Consider the following 18,458-nt stretch of genomic DNA (forward strand, 5'->3'; position numbering starts at 1 on the left):
ATCCCCAGTGGGGGGCGAGCAGGAGGCCAGTCAGTGATTCTCATCATCGATGCTTTTCTCTCTCCCCCCCTCTCCCTTCGTCTATGAAATCAGTAAAAATATTCAAAAATAAACTTTAAAAAGCTCTCTTGCCGTGTGGGTCTCGCTCTGAATTCTTTCCTCGCCAGAACCCGAGGCCCGAGCTTCCTGAGCCGGGGCTGGGCCTGGCCCCAGGGGTCAGACCCCGGGTGGGTCCCGCCGCCCACAGCGTCGCGCTGGGCAAGCTCCAGGCCCCTCCCACCCTGACGCCACCCTCACCGTCTCCCCCCCCCCCATCCCAGGAGCAGCCGCCCCTCACTCTGGGGGAGCTCCCTCGGCCTGCGCCCCCAGGAAGCCTCTCCCCTGAGAACTGACACAACAGCCCCTGCCCCCCCCCCCCCCCGGGCGCCGCCCAGGGCTGTTACAGAAAGGGAACCGCCAGGGGCTGTGGTTCCGGACTCCGGCCGGAAAGATTTCACAAGCGAGGCCAGGTGACACTGCGGACCGTTTATTACCCCTGGGGCCGGTGCGGCTCAGTGGTTTGGAGTGCTGTCGGGCACACAGAAAGGTGGAGGGTTCAATTCCCAGTCGGGCCACATACCCGGGTTTCAGGTTCCATCCCCGATGTGGGGGCAATCCATCCATGTCTCTCTCTCTCTCTCTCTCTCTCTTCCTCTTTCTAAAGTCAACTTTTAAAAAAACTTTCCATTAAAAAAAAAAAAGGGGAGGGGTCAGGATCGAGTTCAGAGGTTAGCCTGGGGCGAGGGGAGGCCCTTAGGGTTAGGAGAGGCGCACCTGTGGGGGAGGGGAGGGGGGACGGCGGAGGGGACGGCAGGAAGGGGTCTCAGAGGGTCCCCTGTCCTGGTGCTCCATCTCTCTCACACGCCCAGCTGCAGTGAAATCAAAGATGGCCACCACAAGATGGCCTGCAGGGGAGGGCAGTTGGGGGGCGGCCAGGCCTGCAGGAGAGGGCAGTTGGGGGCGATCAGGTCGGCAGGGGAGCAGTTAGGTGTCGACCAGGCTGGCAGGGGAGTGGTTAAGGGCAATCAGGCAGGCAGGCAGGCGAGTGGTTGAGAGCCAGCAGTCCCGGATTGTGAGAGGGATGTCCGACCGCCAGTTTAAGCCCACAGGGACCAGCCCTAAATTGGCAGTCGGACATCCCCCGAGGGGCCCCAGATTGGAGAGGGTGCAGGCTGGGCTGAGGGACACCTCCCCCAAGTGCATGAATTTTGTGCACCGGGCCTCTAGTAAAAACATTAAAAAAAAAAGAAAATTAAAAAGGAGAACAGCCCACAGATATGCACGTCCTGGTCCCTGGGGAAGTGGCCTGCCGCATCCTGCTCTCTGCCCGGCGATGTGACTGCAGCCCCAGCCCGGAACCCGTTCCCATTGGGGGGGCCCGGGCCTGGCGTTCTGTCTCCGGGCACCGGGGGTGCGTCCTGCTGGGCCCAACGCCAGGCGGAGGGAGGCTGGGACCCTGTGGGGCCTGCCAGCTGCTCCTGGGCCCTTCAGGGCGAGTGAGACCCCAATGCTCTCAGGGCCCCAGGCCTGTCCAGAGAGGCCCCCAGCCCGGGCGGCCCTGCCAGCAGCTGGCAAAGCCGTTCCCCGTGATTGGAGCTCCGGGGCCCAGATCAGCGGCTCTCAATTGGGGGCGACGTGGTGGCCGGTTGTTGGGGGAGGGGAGCTGCTGGATCTGGTGGGTGAGGCCAGGGGTTGTGCCCCCCCAGTGTCAGTGGTGCCAGGGCTGAGAGCAGGGGCTGCTGGGGCTGGGCCGGGGTCCGCGTCTCAGTGTGTCCCACACTTTCCGGGCCCCGCGGACAAGATGCAGAGACCGGCCTCGGCCCCGGCCGGGCCCCCCCCCTCCCCCCCGTCAGAGCTCCAGCGAGGGGGGCGGGGGCACTGCCTCTGCCCCGGGGTGGCCATGCTGGTGCATCGCAAAGGACTGTGGGAGCTCGTGCGTCTGCTTCCTGAGGGTCCCCTCCCTCCCTGCCACCCTGAATGCGGCCGGCCACCCCCTCTTTCACCTTGAACAGAGGATGTACTGACGGGGGGTGGGGTTGAGGGAAGGGGGGGCCTGGGGGAGAGGCTGGAGAAGCTGGAGGGACTCCCAGGCCCCTCGGCCGGGCTGCCCCACCCCGTCACCCCCAGGAGGACCCGGACCCGCCGGGGCCACACGCCAAGGCCGGGCAGACCCGGCTCCGGGAGCCGCCTCCTCAGTAGCCGGCAGCCTCCCCGTGCTTCCTGGGGTCCGAGGCGGCCTCCACGCAGGCCCCGTCCCGGAACACGGCCTGCACCACGTTCAGGAAGAACTGCCTCCTGGCCTGCTGCTGGCCCCGGCCCGCCAGCCCCTGCCGCACTTCCTGCGGGAGAGAGGGGGCCCCGTCTCCATGGCGACCCGAGAACCCCACCGAGGGGCTGGGAAGGGGTGAGGACGGGAGGGGCCTGGGGAGCCTCCCCTTTGGGGCACGGCGCCTGCCCTTCCCGCGCCAAAGGCCCCGGAGGGGGACGTGGTGGGGCCGCCCCGGGGCGGAGGGCACTCGGGGCCGGGGCTCACGTCCGGCCTGAGTCCGAGGACAGTGACCCCCAGGCCACAGGCACCCGTGGTCCCCGAGGTGGGGCTGCTCAGAGCACCGGGCCTCAAAGGCTCAGGCCTGCGGTGCTGAGTCTGTGGATCTGGGGGAGCCGGGGCTCTGGGGGAGCCGAGGGTCTGGTCTGGGGGAGCCGAGGGTCTGGGGGAGCTGGATTCCAGGCTGTCATCTCTGAATCCTCAGAGAATTGAGCTCACAGAAGGCCTAGGAGCAGTGGCTGGAGGAGAGGTTCGGGGAGCACTTCATGTACTTCCCCGGGGAGGACCGGGCGCAGGGAGGGAAGGCCTTGGCTCTGAGTTTGAGCCCGATTGGCCGAGGTCCTCAGCGCTGGGCCACAGACGGAAGTTCTCAGGCTGACAGGCCCCTTGGGCTCCAGGCCCCCCTCCCTCTGGTTGCGGGAGAGGCCCAGGTCATTGGAGGCTCCTCCCGGGATCTCGAACCCCAGCCGGCTGACCTGCCCCGGGGCCTGCAGCCTGCAGCCCTGAGAGTTGCCCGGGGTTTGAATTAGGTCCTGCAAAGGGCGTCTGCCAGCCCAGAGAAGCTTCCAGAAAGCTGCCCTCTCTGGGGCGGGCGGGCAGGGAGAGGGGACTGCGGCTGGAGGAGAATCCGCTCCAGGACCTGCTCAGCAGGGGGCAGCCTCACCTGCGGGAAGTGGGGCTCGAACTCCACCTGGCCCCTGTCGTTCACGTGCAGGACGGGGGCCGCGATGGCTGCGCCCAGGTCCAGGCCGAGCCACAGTTTGTTCACGATGACCTGGGGGAGGGGAGGCGGTCACGGGGGGCGGGCACCAGCCCCCCACCCCTCCCTGCCCCCAGGGGAGCAGGAACCCTGGGCTGTCCGGGGTGGGGGACCCCAGCTCACCTGCACCCCCAGCTCACCTGCACCCCCAGCCTGACCTGCACCCCCGGCCTGACCTGCACCCCCAGCCTCACCTGCACCCCCGGCCTCACCTGCACCCCCAGCTCACCTGCACCCCCAGCCTCACCTGCACCCCCAGCCTCACCCTCACCTGCACCCCCAGCCTCACCCTCACCTGCACCCCCAGCCTCACCTGCACCCCCAGCCTCACCCTCACCTGCACCCCAGCCTCACCCTCACCTGCACCCCCAGCCTCACCTGCACCCCCAGCCTCACCTGCACCCCCAGCTCACCTGCACCCCGTCCTCACCTGCACCCCGGCCTCACCTGCACCCCGGCCTCACCTGCACCACCGCGGAGATGATGAGCTCCCCGCCGGCCCCGCCGACCACCAGCGTGGACCCCTGGGCCGCGCTGACCAGGATGGAGGGGACCATGGAGGAGGGGGGCCGCTCCCCTGGAACTGGAGGCCTGTGGGCGTCACGGGCGGCCGGGCTTCCCAGCCGGGCCCGCACACCGCCCCTCCCTCCCGGTCCCTCTCACCGCCGCACACCGTGGCCGGAGAGGCGGGTCTCCGCGCAGCGCCCCCTCTCTCCAGGGCCCCCCCCCACTCACCGGGCGCAGGGGGTCCCCCGGCGCCCGGCCTGCGCCGCCAGCACAGGTCCAGCAGCTCGTTGTTGAGGAGGATACCGGTGCGGGGGGAGTACACCATGGCCCCGAAGCTGCGGGGGAGGGGCGGCTCAGGGCAGGCTCCGTCTGCCTGGAGGCCCCTCGTTTTATTATCTTTAAATATATTTGTGCTGTTTTCCGAGAGAGGGAGGGAGAGGGCCAGAGGGACAGAATCATCCGTGATGGAGAGAATCATGGACTGGCTGCTCCCGCACGCCCCCTGCTGGTGGGGATGGAGCCCGCAACCCAGGCGTCCTGATGGGGAATCGAACCCCGACCTCCTGGTTCACAGGTCAACGCTCCACCCCTGAGCCACGGGCCGGGCCAGGAGCCACTGGCTTTGGTGGCCGCCCTCCCTCCCGCATGGGATGCCGGACCTGCCGCCTTCTCCCTGGCACTGCCCCCGGGTCCCCCTGAGCCCCATCAGGGTGTCCTGGAAGGCCCATCCCAGGGTGGTCCTGGCTCGGGGCCCCCCATCAGCAGAGATATCAGGGTGCAGGACCCCTTTGGACAGAGAAGAAGAAGAAATGGGGAAAGCAAGGTGAGGAGGGGCTGGGGCTGGGGTGGGCGGGGTGGGCTGGGGCTGGGCGATCAGGCAGAGGGTGGGTGGGTGGGGTGGGCTGGGGCTGGGGGATCAGGCAGAGGGTGGGCTGGGTGGGGTGGGCTGGGGCTGGGGGATCAGGCAGAGGGTGGGCTGGGTGGGGTGGGCTGGGGCTGGGCGATCAGGCAGAGGGTGGGGTGGGCGGGGTGGGTGGGGTGGGTGGGGTGGGCTGGGGCTGGGGGATCAGGCAGAGGGTGGGCTGGGTGGGGTGGGCTGGGGCTGGGCGAACAGGCAGAGGGTGGGGTGGGCGGGTGGGGGAGACAGGTCTGGGGGCACAGCGGGGGCCCTGTCCCCCGGGACGCACGGCGTGTTGATGGTGCTGGTGGCGGCCACGGCGCTGCCGTCGGCCCCCAGCACGGACACGTGGGCGGTGCCCGTCCTGTGGCCCCAGGGCCCGGCCAGGCCGTAGTGGCTGGGCGGGTGGTCGCCGCGGGCATCCATCTGCTGGCGGATGTGCTGGGCCAGGGCCTCCCCCAGCAGCTCCAGGGAGGCGTTCTGGGGGGACGGCCGGTGGGCGTGGTGAGTGAGCGCCCCCTGCAGTCTGTCCTCCCCAAGCCCCCTGCACCCCGCCCGCCCGCCCGCCCGCCCGCCCGGCCCTCTGAGGCTCGGTGCCACCACTGCCTCCCGCCAGGCCTCCGAAGGCCCGCGCCTGTGCCAGGGCCAGCCGTCCGCCACCCTCCCCCGGGCTCCAGGGTCCGGAGGGATTGCCCGCGGGCCCAGCCCCCCTCGCGCTGAGCCCGGCCCTGGCCGCTCACCTGGACCTCGGGGTGGCTCCGGGGGTCCCACAGCCGCCACCGCTGTCCCCCCGCAAACTTGAACGTCTCCACCAGGTGGTGGTACAAGGCCACGCTGCCCTCGGGCGTGGCCACGGACTCCGCAGAGAAGTTGAACCCTGTGTGGGCACGGGCACTGAGCCACACCCGCCAGGGCCAGAGCATCCGTCTTCTCCCGCTTCCCACGTCCGCCCCAGGCCACGTCCGTTCCAGGCCACGGCTGTCCTGGGCCACGTCCGCCCCAGGCCACGTCCGCTCCAGGCCACAGCCACCCAGGCCACGGCAGTCCCGGGCCACGGATACCCCAGGCCACGACTGTCTCAGGCCACAGCCGCCCCAGGCCACGGCTGGGCGTGGGGTTCCGGTGCCCAGCAGGACAGGACGCTGAGCGGAGGCCGGGGCTCGCACCTTTGAGCACGTTGAGGATGAGGCTGAGAATTGCGCCCCCTGCGGGCGGCGGCGGGGAGTACAGGGTGTAGTTCCCCAGGGGCACGGCCAGGGCGGGCACCACCTCGGGCTGGAAGGAGGCCAGGTCCTGCATGGTCAGCTGGCTGCCTGCAGAGACAGAGACCAGGAAAGGGGGGGAGAGGGGAGAGTGACCCCCCGGCCCCTGGCCACAGGGGGCGCCCCTCGTCCCCCAGCCTGCTGGACCAGGAGGGGCGGATGGGGGGCTGGCAGTGACCTCAGGGCGGGGCCCCAGAGCCCGGGGGGAGGGCTGGACGGGGCTGGAGGCAGGCAGGTAGGGGGAGGGCGGGGAGGGAAGGTGGGGGGGGGGAGCTGGCCTCGGGGACCCTGTGAGGGTGGCCGCCCCAGGCCTGGGAGCCCGCCATGGCCCCAGCGACTCCCCTGTGTGAGCCTAACCCCCCGGGGTCTGCTCCGTGAGGCCACGGCGGCCGGCAGCGGGCAGAACGGGCACACAGCCTCTGCCCGCCCCGGGAGCCGCTGGCACTCCCTCAGGCCTGGGGAAGACCCTGCCTCCACTCCCCGTGTCTAGCCCTGGCCAGTGTGGTTCAGTGGATAGAGCATCAGCCTGTGGACGGAAGGGTCCCGGGTTCGATTCTGCTCAAGGGCACATGCCTGGGTGGTTGCAGGCTCCATCCCCAGGGGGGATCTCTCTCTCTCCCTCTCCCTTCCTCTCTGAAATCAATAAAAGTATTTTTTTTTTTTTTTTTTAAAGAAAGACTAACAGCACAGACCCGTGTGGAGGCCCGGCTCCTCCTGGGGCCCGGCCGGCCGGCCGGCGGCTCACCTTCCCGGGCGATGTCCTCCAGCAGCGTCCGGCCCAGCCGCCCCGAGTATAAGGCCTCGGCGCCCTCCCGGGCCACCGTCTCCAGCGTGGCGGCCAGCGCGGGCCAGGGGAACGGGTCCTCAGGGCCCAGGGGCTCCGTGCCGTTGAAGAAGAGCTGCCTGGGGGGGGTGGGGGGGCGGCCTCAGGCGGGACCCCGCAGGGCACCCCCTCTTCCATCGCTCATCACCCTGTCAGGCCTGGGGCCCCCCTGGGTCCTCGCTGCTCCTGGGGGACCTGCTCAGGAGGGGCTGGTGGGCACGGGGCGGCCCGAGCAGGAAGGGGGCAGAGCCAGGGGCCCTGAGGGCCCCATCCCTGGGGCACAAACACTCTGGCCTGAGCCCCTCCCATCAGGTCCTGCCACACAGAGTCCCCCCCGCAACCCCCTGGGAACCCGGGCATCGCAGGGCCGGCCAGGCGGTCCCCGCACCACAGGGTCCCTGGTCGGCTCAGAGCCCGGCCTGACCCCGGAGCTGAGGGGGCCCCCCGCCCCCGGGGCCCCAGCGCTCACCGCAGGGAGGAGCCCTGGAGCTCGGGGCGCAGCAGGCGGTGCCGCAGGAACTGGCTGAGCACGGGCGGCGTGCGGCGGCCGCGGCGGAGCAGCGCGATGGTGGGCTGGAGCAGCCGCGCCCAGGGCAGCCGGCCGTGCCGGCGGTGTGCCTCGGCGTAGCCCCGCAGCTCCCCGGGCACGCCGGCCCACTGCGCGCCTGCGGGGGCGGTCAGCTGCCACGCTGCCCCCTTCCGCAGCCCCGGCCTCCAGCCCCCCCCCCCCGTGTTCTCCATCCCCCGCCGCCCCCCTCGGCCTGGCACTGCCGGCCCCGGTGACCTTCCTGAGCCTTCACCGACCTGCCCTGCCCACACCCCCTGCGGCCCCCACCCAGCCCTGCCCCTCCCCCTTCCCCTCCCCCCACTTCGTTCCCTCCCCCCACAATCCTCCCCAACCCCACAGGAAGGACGGCCTCCGTGGGGCTCCCCGCTGGCCCAGCAGCCCCCCTCCGCCCCCGAGGCCTCACCTCTGCCCAGGGGCAGCGCCTGCTCGCACTGGTCCAGCAGCCCGGGGGTGTGGCGGGCGGGCACCGTCTCCCGGGCATTGATGACCTCCACCTGCCCTGGAGGGGGGCGGGAGGGGTGAGGCCCCGGCAGCCTGGGCCGCTCCCTGGCCTGTGGCCCCCGCGCCCGCGCCCTGCCGCCCCCGTGGCCTCCGGGGGGTGGGACCCGGGGAGGGGAGCGAGAGGACAGACGGGACACCCCCCGGGGGGCTGCGCAGAAGCACCTGGGACCCCGGGACCCTTCCCGCCCTCAGGGCCGGGGCTCGGCGGAGGGTCCCCCCACCCTGCCCCCCGGAAGGGTCTGCCCCCCGAAGGCCCCGCACCCGGCAGCCCGGGGACGCACCGGTGCTGGCGTTGTAGACGGTGAGGATGACGCCGCCGCCCAGGCCCATGCTCTGCGGGTGGACGGCGCCCGTGCAGACCAGCGCGGCGATGGCCGCGTCCACGGCCGAGCCCCCCTGCTGCAGGACGGCCCTGCAGGACGGGCGGGCGGGCGCCGTGAGGCTGGCTCCCTGCCCCCCCCCCAGCTCCCCTCACCCCCCCTCGCTCAGCTGGCACCCGGGGAGGAGCCGTGGCAGGCAGGGTTCCCCTTCGCCACCAAACGTCAGAGCCCAGACCGGCCGCCCGTCCAGGTTCCCCGCCCCCCAGAGGGGCACGGGGCTCGCAGACGGCGGCTGTGAGCTGTGCACAAGGTGCTGGTCCGGTCCCAGCTTCTCCTGTCCCATTCTCCCCCCACGCCCAGCGGCGCCGGCTCCTCGGTCCCCGGGGGAGCCAGGCCTGGGCCAGCGCCCTGTCCTGCCCGCCCGGCAGCCCCAGGGCCCGGTCTGGGTAACGGCCATCGCCTACGTCACAGGCTGGAGGGGGGGAGGGGGCGGGAAAGACACTCGAGCTCCACCCCCTGTGAGGCTGGACTACCTCCCGTGACCCAGGACCCTTCTGCCATCAGGGCTGGGGCCGGGCTGGGGGGTCCCGGCGCCCAGGGCCTCGGGGTCGGGGAGTGCTCTGGCCTGCGGCCCATCTGTCCGTGGGCCCTGCCGCTCGGAGGGGCGGCCGGACAGGCCTGTGTGGGGCAGAGGACCCTGGCCCCTGGCACAGCCCTGCACCGCTGACCCCCAGGAGTCCTCCCGGCACCCCTGGGAGGCCAGCCTTTACCCCCAGGTCTGGCCCGGCTGGGGCGGCTCAGTGGTGGAGCAGGACCCAGGAACCAGGAGGTCATGGTTTGATTCCTGGCCAGGGCGCACGCCCAGGTTGTGGGCTCCATCTCCTGTGGCCAGGGTGGACCTGACGGGGGCGGGGGTGTGTGTGTGAAGGACTGAGGAGAGACAGACGAGAGGAGGAAAGCTGGGTCTGAGCCAGACGCTGCTTCTCTGATGGAGAGACAGCGACCACGCCTGCAAGCCCAGTCTTTTTTATTTTATTTTTATTATTTTTAAAAATATATTTTATTGATTTTTCACAGAGAGGAAGAGAGAGGGATAGAGAGTTAGAAACATCGATGAGAGAGAATCATGGATCAGCTGCCTCCTGAACAACGCCCACTGGGGATGTGCCCGCAACCAAGGTACATGCCCTTGACCGGAATCGAACCTGGGACCCTTCAGTCCGCAGGCCGACGCTCTAGCCACTGAACCACACCGGCTAGGGCTGAAATTTCTTTGGAGAGCCTAATTTTTTAAACTTCTTCTAACGCCACTTCTTCAGCATAGACTCGCCCAGGCCGTGGTGTTTTGTGGAAGAGCCACACTCCAGGGGCCCAGAGCCGCCCGTGGCTGGGAGCCGCAGTTTGCTGGCCACGGGCTTAGGAGATGCTCCCACGCCTGTGCGGGGAGACAGGAGGGAGGAGAGGTGCAGGCGGAGGCCGGGAGGGAGAGCACGCTCCAGCACACGTCTCTGACATGCCTGTCTCCAGGGCAGCGGGAGGCTGCCACCCGCGTCCCCTCCAGCCTGCACACACACACACATACACACACACTCACACACACACACACACGTGTGCTCACACACGCAGTGCGCTGAGAGGCTGCCACCCCGTGTCCCCTCCAGCCTGCACACACACACACACACACACACACACTCACACACACACACACGTGTGCTCACACACGCAGTGCGCTGAGAGGCTGCCACCCCGTGTCCCCTCCAGCCTGCACACACACACACTCACACACACACACACACACGTGTGCTCACACACGCAGTGTGCTGAGAGGCTGCCACCCCGGGTCCCCTCCAGCCTGCACACACACACACACACACACACGTGTGCACACACACGCGGTGTGCCGTGCCCAGACCGTGGCTTCCTGAGCCCCAGCGGGAGGAAATGCAATAGTTTCCTGGAAACTTGGCCGAGGGTACAGAGGGCCACCGGGGTCAGGAGGTTCAGAGAGAGGAGACGGGGTGGGACCCCCCTAATTCCCTAGGAGCCTTCCCGTCAGGAGGGTACCCCGTGTGGACCCTGGGCCCTCACTCCAGGCCCTGAGATCTGACCCATGTCCAGTCCCAGCAACTGTAACAGCCAGCGGTCAGGACATCCAGCTACCGCCAGGCAGCCCCGCCTCCAGGCCTCCCGAGGGAAGGGCTGACACCAGCCCATTTCGCAGATGGGAACACTGAGACCTGGGCGAGCACGCAGGCCCCGGCTGGGTCTGGAGCAGCAGACAAGGCTCAGGGCTGTCCTCGTCCAACCCCACGCCCCAGGGCCAGCCCAGACCCCCGTGCCCCCGAGGGTGAGCCCCCAGCCTCCTCTGCAACCACGCACTTGACCAGTGAAGCTCTGGCCTTTGTGGGCCGAGCCTGGAGGCCGGGCAGACCCTGGGGCTCGGGGCGGGAGGCAGAGGGGGGGCAGGCTCCACCCTCCAGCAGCCCCGGGGTTTCTCCCCGTCCAGACAGCAGCAGCCCCTCTGTGAGGCCCAGCTTCCCCCTCAGTGAAGTGCAGCCACGCGTCCCCCTGGATCCGGGAGGATTGGGGGACCCCCCCCCCCGCCCCCCGGCAGAGGATGGGGCGGAGGCAGGCCTTTCGGAGCGGCCACAGCAGACAGACTCCACAGCCTGAGCCCCGCCCAGCCCCGGGCTCACCCCCCTGCCTCCCCTCGTCGCCTCAGGGCCCCCCCCCGCCCCCCCCCGCCCCGTGTGCACAGCCCGGCCCCCGGGGCCTGAGGCGGGAGGTGCGGGCGGCTCCGTGCAGCTGGGGATTGGAGCCAATGAGGCTGATTGGGGCCAATGAGGAGTGATTGTTGCTAATTGAAGGAAAACCAGACCCAGCTGTGGCTGCTCAGGCGCTGAGCATCGACCTAGGAGCCAGGAGGTCAGGGTTCGACTCCCGGTCAGGGCACAGGCCTGGGTTGCGGCTCCATCCCCAGTGCGGGGCGTGCAGGAGGCAGCCAGTCCCTGATCCTCTCTCATCACGGATGTTTCTCTCTCTCCCTCTCCCTCCCTCTCTGAAGTCAATAAAAACGTATTTACACACACACACACGCACACACACACACACACACACACACACACGCACAACAAGGAGGCAGTCCGAGGAGAGGCCTCAGGGCCCGGTGCATCTACGGTGTGACCGCAGGTCCATGTGTCCCCTTGAGGACACCCCCCTTACCCCCCTGCCCCCCTTACCCCCTGACCCCCCTACCCTCTACCCCCCCTCTACCCCCTGGGGCTCTGGCTGCCTCCGAAGGCCCAGCCCGTGGGGAGCCTGGTGCGGGGAGGCTAGCAGGGGGGGTTTGGGAGGCCCTGCTGGTGAGGGGGGAGGGGGAGAGGGGCGAGGAGGGGGGAGGGGAGAGAGGGAGGGGGAGAGGGCCCCTAGCAGCTCCGCACAGCCCAGCCCAGAGCCCCCCCCCCCGCCCCCCCCGGCCTCAGACAGGAAGTGGAAAGTGCTATCGGTCAAGCACACACACTGGAGGCACCACATCCGCCGGCTCTAAGGTCAGAGACCCCGGCCTGGACCCACGGGCACGGCGGGCGGCAGACAAGACGGGGGGCGGGGGGGAGCAGGCCAGGCCCCTCGGGGAGGGGGTCCCCCTCGGGGTCTCTGTGCCTGACCCGGGGGGCCTGTGTCTGGAGCTGAGGGCTCAGGTCGGGTGGCGCCTGGCAGGTTCTCCCGAGCGGGATGGGGCTCCCCCGCCCCCCGGCCCCCCCCCCCAGGACCCCGAGTGCCCTGAGCTTCCCTCGGCCCCTGTCCTCCCGTTAGGAGCCTGGGGGAGGGCCAGCGGGAGCGGGTGGGACCGGGACAGACGGACAGACAGGGGAGGGAGGAAAGACGAGGTGAGCGAGTGGAGCCGAGGGGCGAGGCTGGGCCCTTGGCTGCCTGGGGAGGGGGGTCAGGGGGACCCCCTGAGCTGGGACGTGCCCACAGCCCCCTGCCTGCGACAGTCCCTCCCGGGGCCCACGGGCCTCAGCTGACCTCACTGACGGGCCCCAGGGGGCAGATGTTCCGGGAAGGGGTGGGGGACAGGAGGGTGTGCCGCCAGGTCCCGCCCCCTGGATGCGGGGGTGCAGGGCGGGACTTCCTGGAAGAGGGTCACAAACACCAGCTGGGGTCCCTCTCCCCGGCCCCCCTAAAACGCCGCCCCTCCCACGGCTGGCCCGGCCCCGGGCCCTGACCCCGGCGGGGAAAACACAGAGGGAGCCCCCCCTCCTTCCCCCCCTCCCTCCCCACGGCGGGGAGAACGGGCCCTGCAGGAGGGGACCCCCGCGGGCCAGACCAGGGGCACGGGGGGGGGGCACTGCCTCCTCGGGGCCCCCCGAGCCTGGGGACTAGGAACCACCCACAGACCATCCCCTCTCTGCCCTCAGTGGCCCTGTCCGCACCGCCCCATCGCCCGCACCTGCCTGCTGCCCCTGTGCACGGCTGGAGCCCGCACCCCCGGCCCCCCCCCGCCCCCCGGCGCCACACAGGCCCCTGCGCAGGCCTCCCGCACTCACCGTCCGATGTCCGAGCAGACCTTGGAGTCGGCGGCCACCGCGGCGCGGGCGAAGGCGTGGGGCCCGCAGGGGGCGTGCTGGCGGGACAGGACCACGGCGGCGGGCACGATGATGGCCAGGGCCAGCCCCAGCCCCAGCAGCACCAGCCCCACCGCGGCCCCCGGGCCCCGGGCCATGGCTCTGCGGCCCCGGGGCGGCGGGGGGAGGCCGGGGGGCACACGGGCCGGTGGCCGGACAGACAGACAGACGCACAGACGGACGGACAGGCGGCCGGACGGCTAGCGAGAGGGGACGCAGGGGACGCAGGCGGGGTGACAGCGGACAGACAGGCCGGCGGCGGACGGCGGAAGCTGAGAACAGGTGGGTGTGTGGACAGGCAGAGGCAGCTGGCGGGCGCGTGGCGGCCGGGCCCCTGCCTTCCACGGGCTCTGCGGGCAGAGGCTGCTCCCGGAGCCGGAGCCGGAGCCGGAGCCGGAGCGTGGCCTGGCCCGCGGCCCGGGACAGGGTGCTCTGGGGAGTTTTCTTTCCCGAGAAGGAAGCTGCGGTTAACCCCCTCCCTGCCGTCCCCACAGGGCCCGCCCGCCGCCCGCCCGCCGCCCGCCCTGGCAGCCTGGCAGCCTGGCGCCTCCCGTCTGCCCGCGGTGCCATCCGTGCGCCTGAGGACATGGCCTCTGGCTGGGACCCCCCCCCCCGGCTGCCCTGGTCCCAGCAGAGCCCGGACACGGGGCTCCGAGAGGAAGGGGACAGCCTCCAGGGGTGGGCACTGCCCGCCACAGCCCCCCGGCACCCCAGGGGCAGGGGCATGGGTGTCCGGGGCACAGAGGCTGAGGGGGAGCCAGAGACACACAGAGGGGCGGCCCGAGACCATCTCACTCGGACCACAGCCTGGCGGGAAGATGGGGTGCAGACAGACAGGGGAGGTGCCCGTGTGGGGCGTGCACATGGGCATGTGCCAGCCCTTGTCACAGGGCCCACCAGACGGCCCAGCCCGGGGCCGCTGCCCACGTCCCTCTGCTTCCCTGCCCGGGTCACCCCTGTGCCAGCGGCGCCTCCTCTGCCCGGGCTTCAGGGCACCCCCTGGGGAGGCGGCTGGAGGAGGAGGCGCCCACGGAGGTGCCGCCTGGACCGGGCTCGGCAGGGCACAGGGAGCCGGGCCGCGGACTGGACGCCCATGGACTCAGCCCCCACTGTCCCTGCAGGCCCCGGGGTGGGGAGGACGGGGGTGCCTCCCCCCGCCCCTCACCACAGCGACATTGCTCAACCGGGACCCACGTGGCCCCGGGGCCGGGGCCAGCCCCCCACAGGGCGGGGATGGTTGTGTGTGTGGGGGGGGCGGGGGATGGAGCCGGCAGGGTCACGGAGCTTCTGCAGACACAACGCCGGCTCCTGTGGACACTTTTTTTTTTTTTTTAATTAGATATATTTTATCGATTTTACACAGAGAGGAAGAGAGAGGGACAGAGAGTTAGAAACATCAATGGCCCCCCCTCCCGCTCCCCAGCGTCCTGGTCAGGCCAAAGTCGGGAGCAGGGACCACAGAGCCAGCGCCCAGGACAGGAACGGATGCCACGCTGGCCCGGCCAGAGGGGCCTGAGCGTCTGCCCTGAGGGCGGGGGTCAGAGAGAAGGGGAAGGAAGGAGAGGGGGCGCTGAGCCCCAGCTGCGAAGGGAGCCCTCTGCCGAGCCTCGCGGGGGTAGGGCATGGGGGTGGGGCCCACGCTCCCACTGGGCCCACAGCCCGGCCCCAGGCCTGTCCCCTCCCCTGAGAATGTGGTCACAGCCTCTCCCCCGGGGACCCTGTGAGGGCTGAGGAGTGACTTGCACATTCTACCAGCCTCCACTCCATCCACCCTGACTCCAGTCCCCCCACCGCCTTCTCACCCCCCCATCCGACTTCTCATCCCCCCACCCCACCCCGGGCCTCAGGGCAGAGCTCAGCTTCTGCACCCAACACCGGCTCCTGTGGACACTCGTGTTTTTGTTTTGTTTGTTTGTTTGTTTTTTATTAAATATATTTTGTTGATTTCTTACAGAGAGGAAGAGAGAGGGATAGAGAGTTAGAAACATCGATGAGAGAGAATCATCGATCAGCTGCCCCTTACACACCTCCACCTGGGGATGTGCCCGCAACCAAGGTCCATGCCCTTGACTGGAATCGAACCCAGGACCCTTCAGTCCGCAGGCCGCCGCTCCTATCCACTGAGCCACACCGGTTTCAGCTGTGTGTGTTTTTCTTAATATATTTTTTATTGATTTCAAAGAGGAAGGGAGAGGGTGGGAGAGATACAAACATCAACCCATGAGAGAGAATCATGGACCGGCTGCCTGCTGCACGCCCCCCACTGGGGATGGAGCCCTCAACCTGGGAATTGAGTCCTGACCTCCTGGTTCTCAGGTGGACGCTCAGCCCCTGAGCCAGGCGGCTGGCCCTGTGGCCTCCGCTGGCCCCTGTGCCCTGCCCTCAGAGGCCCCACTTGTGCCCACTGGCCGGGCATGACCTGACTGTCGGGCCGTGACCCCCTCTGCCGGCCCCACCTCCAGCGCCTTTCCGAGCAGCTCACTTAAGTTATTGCAACTGTGTGTGAAGGACGGGTTGGCAGCCTGGCCGGCCTGGCTCAGGGGCTGAGCATCGACCTGTGAACCCGGAGGTCCTGGTTCGATTCCCGGTCAGGGCACAGGCCTGGGGTGTGGGCTTGATCCCCAGTGGGGGGCGTGCAGGAGGCAGCTGGTCCATGATGCTGTCTCATCATGGATGTTTCTCTCTCTCTCCCTCTCCCTTCCCATTAAAAAAAATATAAAAAAGGACGAGTTAGCAGGCCCTGAGTGAGGGGGAGAGGGGGTTGTGTCCCCCTAAGACCGCCCCCCCCGGGCTGCGTCCCCAGCCACCCCCACTCCAGCCCTGACCTCGGGGGGTCTGGGGCCTCTGCAGTCTGGTTCCGGGGGGCCGGGTGGGGGCGGGGGGAGGCATTCCCCTGGGGCCTGCTCGGAACGTCGTGTTTTGCTCCAGCCTCTGGCCCAATCCCACTCCCGGGGCCCCAGCTTCCCCTCTGGGTGAGGTCCGCAGGGTGGGTCCGACCCCCGCCAGGCCAGCAGGTGCCCAGGTTCCTTCCCAGCCTCCTGGGCTGCTGCCGCCCAAGTGAAAGCCGGGGCTATGGCGCCCCCTGGTGTCCAGCCGTGGAAGTGCCGCTGCCCCGTCCAGGGATGGGAGAGCCTGGCCCCTGGTGCCGGGGCTGAGGGTGAGGAAGGACAGGGCTGGGCGGGGGCCTGTCCTGCACCCCCTCCCGCCCCCCCAGGGCTCTCCCCCCACCCAGACGCCCCGTGTCACACAGGATGCTGGGCCCAGGGAGTGGGGAGCGGCAGCACCTGGCGCCGGGGCCCGTTTATTGCACTGCTCTGCCCCCGCAGGGGACGGCGGCCCCGTCCCAGCCCGGCGGCCCCGCCCGCTCAGTAGCCCGCCGGCTCCCCGCCCTTCCTGGAGTCCGAGGCGGCCGCCCAGCCGGCCTCCGTGCGGGCGATGGCCTGCACCACGGCGATGAAGGTGGACACCTCCCGGGTGTGGTGGTGCCGGCTCTGCAGGCCCGCGGTCACCGCCTGCGGGCGGGGAGGGGAGAGGGGCCTCAGCGGGGCCCGGGGCGCCCGCCCTCGGAGCCGCCCCGGGTCCCGGGTCCCGGGCCCCACAGCCCCGGGTGCTTGCCTTTCTGGCCGCGGGGCCAGGAGGAGCACGCTGGGGGCCTCGGGGCCTCCGGGGTCACCGCCGAGCACGTAGCCCGGCCCTCGCTCAGTGCACCGGGGCTCCCGGGGCCCAGGCAGCCCTGGCCGGGTGGCTCAATGGGTAGAGCGCCGGCCTGCGTACTGAAGGGTCCTGTGTTTGATTCCGGTCAGGGCACAGGCCTGGGTGGCTGGCTCCATCCCCAGTGGGGAGCGTGCAGGAGGCAGCCGGTCCATGGTTCTCTCTCATCATTGAGGCTTCTTTCTCTCTCTCCCTCTCTCTCTCTCTCTCTCTCTCTCCCCCTCCTCTCTGAAGTCAATAGAAATATGTACGTAAATGAATGAAAGACGGCCAGGCGGAGGGTGTGAGGCCCCCCAGGCCCCATGCCCCCTCCCGGCCCCGCGCCCCTCCGCCGTGCCCGCGCACCGGGTCCATGCGGTGCCCCGCCCGCCGTGCCCGCGCACCGGGTCCATGCGGTGCCCCGCCCGCCGTGCCCGCGCACCGGGTCCATGCCGCGCTCCAGCGTGGTGGTGTTGGGCAGCAGCTGGTTGTGCAGCCGGGGCTCCTCCACCGTCCTCTTCACGTCGTAGCCGAACCACAGGTTGTAGATGATGGCCTGGGGGGGGGCATGGTGTGGGGGCGGGGTCAGCACGGCCGGGGGCAGGGGTCAGATGGCCTGGGGGGCAGCACGGTGTGGGGGCGGGGTCAGCACGGCCCGGGGGAGGGGTCAGCATGGCCGGGGGGAGGGGGCAGTATGGCCCGGGGGCAGGGGGTAGTATGGCCTGGGGGGCAGCATGGTGTGGGGGCGGGGTCAGCACGGCCCGGGGGCAGGGGGCAGCACGGCCTGGGGGGGCAGCATGGCCGGGGGGAGGGGTTAGATGGCCCGGGGGGAGGGGTTAGATGGCCCGGGGGGAGGGGTCAGATGGCCCGGGGGGAGGGGTCAGATGGCCGGGGGGAGGGGTTAGATGGCCCGGGGAGAGGGGTCAGATGGCCCGGGGTTTGGGGGTCAGCACGGCCCGGGGGGCTGGGCCCAGGGGCGGCCGGGGCAGGCGGGCACGCACCAGCGCGGTGGCCGTGGTGATCTGTGTGCCCCCGGAGGCGCCCACCACCAGGCTGACGCGGCCGTCCGGGTCCACCATGATGGCCGGGCACATGGAGGACAGCGGCTGCTTCCCTGGGCGGGCGGCGGGGGGACAGTGCAGGTCAGCGGCACCGCCGGACGCCCCCCTGCCGGGACCCCCCCGGCCGGGCCCCCGCCCGCCCAGCCCCCCCGGCCGGGCCCCCGCCCGCCCAGCCCCCCCGCACCGGGCCGGATGAAGTTGGCGGGCGAGGGGGGCACCCCGAACTGGTTGGTGATGTTGGGGGAGCTGAAGTCGTCCATCTCATCGTTGAACAGGATCCCGCTGACGGGGGACAGCACCTTGGACCCGAAGCTGCAGGGGGGGGAGGGGGGTGTCAGACTGCGGGCCCGCTGGCCCCCCCAAAACCTCCGTGTCCCCCCCAAGGCCCGGGGCAAGGCTCCACCAGGGGCCTCCGTTTCCCAGCACAACAGGGGCCATGGAGCCCCCCCGGGCCGCTGGGCAGCCCCCCACACACCCCCGGCCCCGGCCGCCCCCCCGCCCCCCCGCCCCCCCGGCCCCGGCCGCCCCCCCGCCCCCCCGCCCCCCCCCCCGGCCCCGGCCGCGCCCCCGCCCCCACGCCCCCCCTGCCCCCCCCGGCCGCCCACTAGAGGTTGATGGTGCTGGTGGCGGCCACGGCGCTGCCGTCCTCGGCCACCACGGACAGGTGCGCGGTGCCGCCGTCGTCGGGGCTGTAGAACTCGGGCTGGTAGTAGGCGGCCGGGCGGGTGGTGTGGTCGGAGATGCGGCCGCGCAGCTGGGCCGCGAAGAACTCGGAGCTCATGTTCCGGACCACCTGCCGGGACCCAGAGGGCCTGAGGGCCGGGGGCGCGGACAGGCTGGTGCGGGGCTCCGTCCGCCA

At 70.5% G+C, this 18,458-nt stretch overlaps 2 protein-coding genes across 6 annotated transcripts in view; both read right to left on the reverse strand.

Annotated features, from left to right (window-relative positions):
- Positions 1-510: 510 nt before the first annotated feature.
- GGT5 (gamma-glutamyltransferase 5) lies at positions 511-13,659 on the reverse strand. Of its 3 annotated transcripts, XM_084867426.1 has the most exons (12): positions 12,771-13,054; positions 8,185-8,315; positions 7,806-7,901; positions 7,304-7,499; positions 6,757-6,914; positions 5,916-6,062; positions 5,490-5,626; positions 5,039-5,229; positions 4,080-4,186; positions 3,809-3,927; positions 3,249-3,359; positions 511-2,378 (listed from the first exon to the last, which is right to left on the reverse strand). In XM_084867426.1, the coding sequence occupies exons 1-12, from the start codon at positions 12,944-12,946 to the stop codon at positions 2,232-2,234; spliced, it is 1,716 nt and encodes a 571-aa protein (XP_084723552.1). In that variant the 5' UTR covers positions 12,947-13,054; the 3' UTR covers positions 511-2,231. The 3 variants fall into 3 exon arrangements, 2 of the variants coding, with proteins under 2 accessions (XP_084723552.1, XP_084723551.1); XM_084867425.1 differs by lacking the exon at positions 7,304-7,499 and having other exon boundaries at positions 12,771-13,634; XR_014793463.1 differs by lacking the exon at positions 7,304-7,499 and having other exon boundaries at positions 2,340-2,378; positions 3,809-3,935; positions 12,771-13,659.
- A 1,089-nt stretch (positions 13,660-14,748) lies between these two features.
- Positions 14,749-18,458, reverse strand: part of LOC311613477 (glutathione hydrolase 1 proenzyme-like) — a 28,344-nt gene continuing 24,634 nt past the window's right edge. For all 3 annotated transcript variants that reach the window (XM_084867439.1, XM_084867438.1, XM_084867437.1), the window contains 5 exons: positions 18,205-18,392; positions 17,784-17,911; positions 17,540-17,652; positions 16,981-17,094; positions 14,749-16,360 (listed from right to left, as the gene is read on the reverse strand). In XM_084867439.1, the coding sequence (XP_084723565.1) occupies positions 16,214-16,360; positions 16,981-17,094; positions 17,540-17,652; positions 17,784-17,911; positions 18,205-18,392 (690 nt within the window). In that variant the 3' untranslated portion in view covers positions 14,749-16,213. The remainder of the gene's footprint in view (positions 16,361-16,980; positions 17,095-17,539; positions 17,653-17,783; positions 17,912-18,204; positions 18,393-18,458) is intronic.

Source organism: Pipistrellus hanaki (genome assembly GCF_964339955.1).
Source record: "Pipistrellus hanaki genome assembly, chromosome: 19".
NCBI lineage: Eukaryota > Metazoa > Chordata > Mammalia > Chiroptera > Vespertilionidae > Pipistrellus > Pipistrellus hanaki.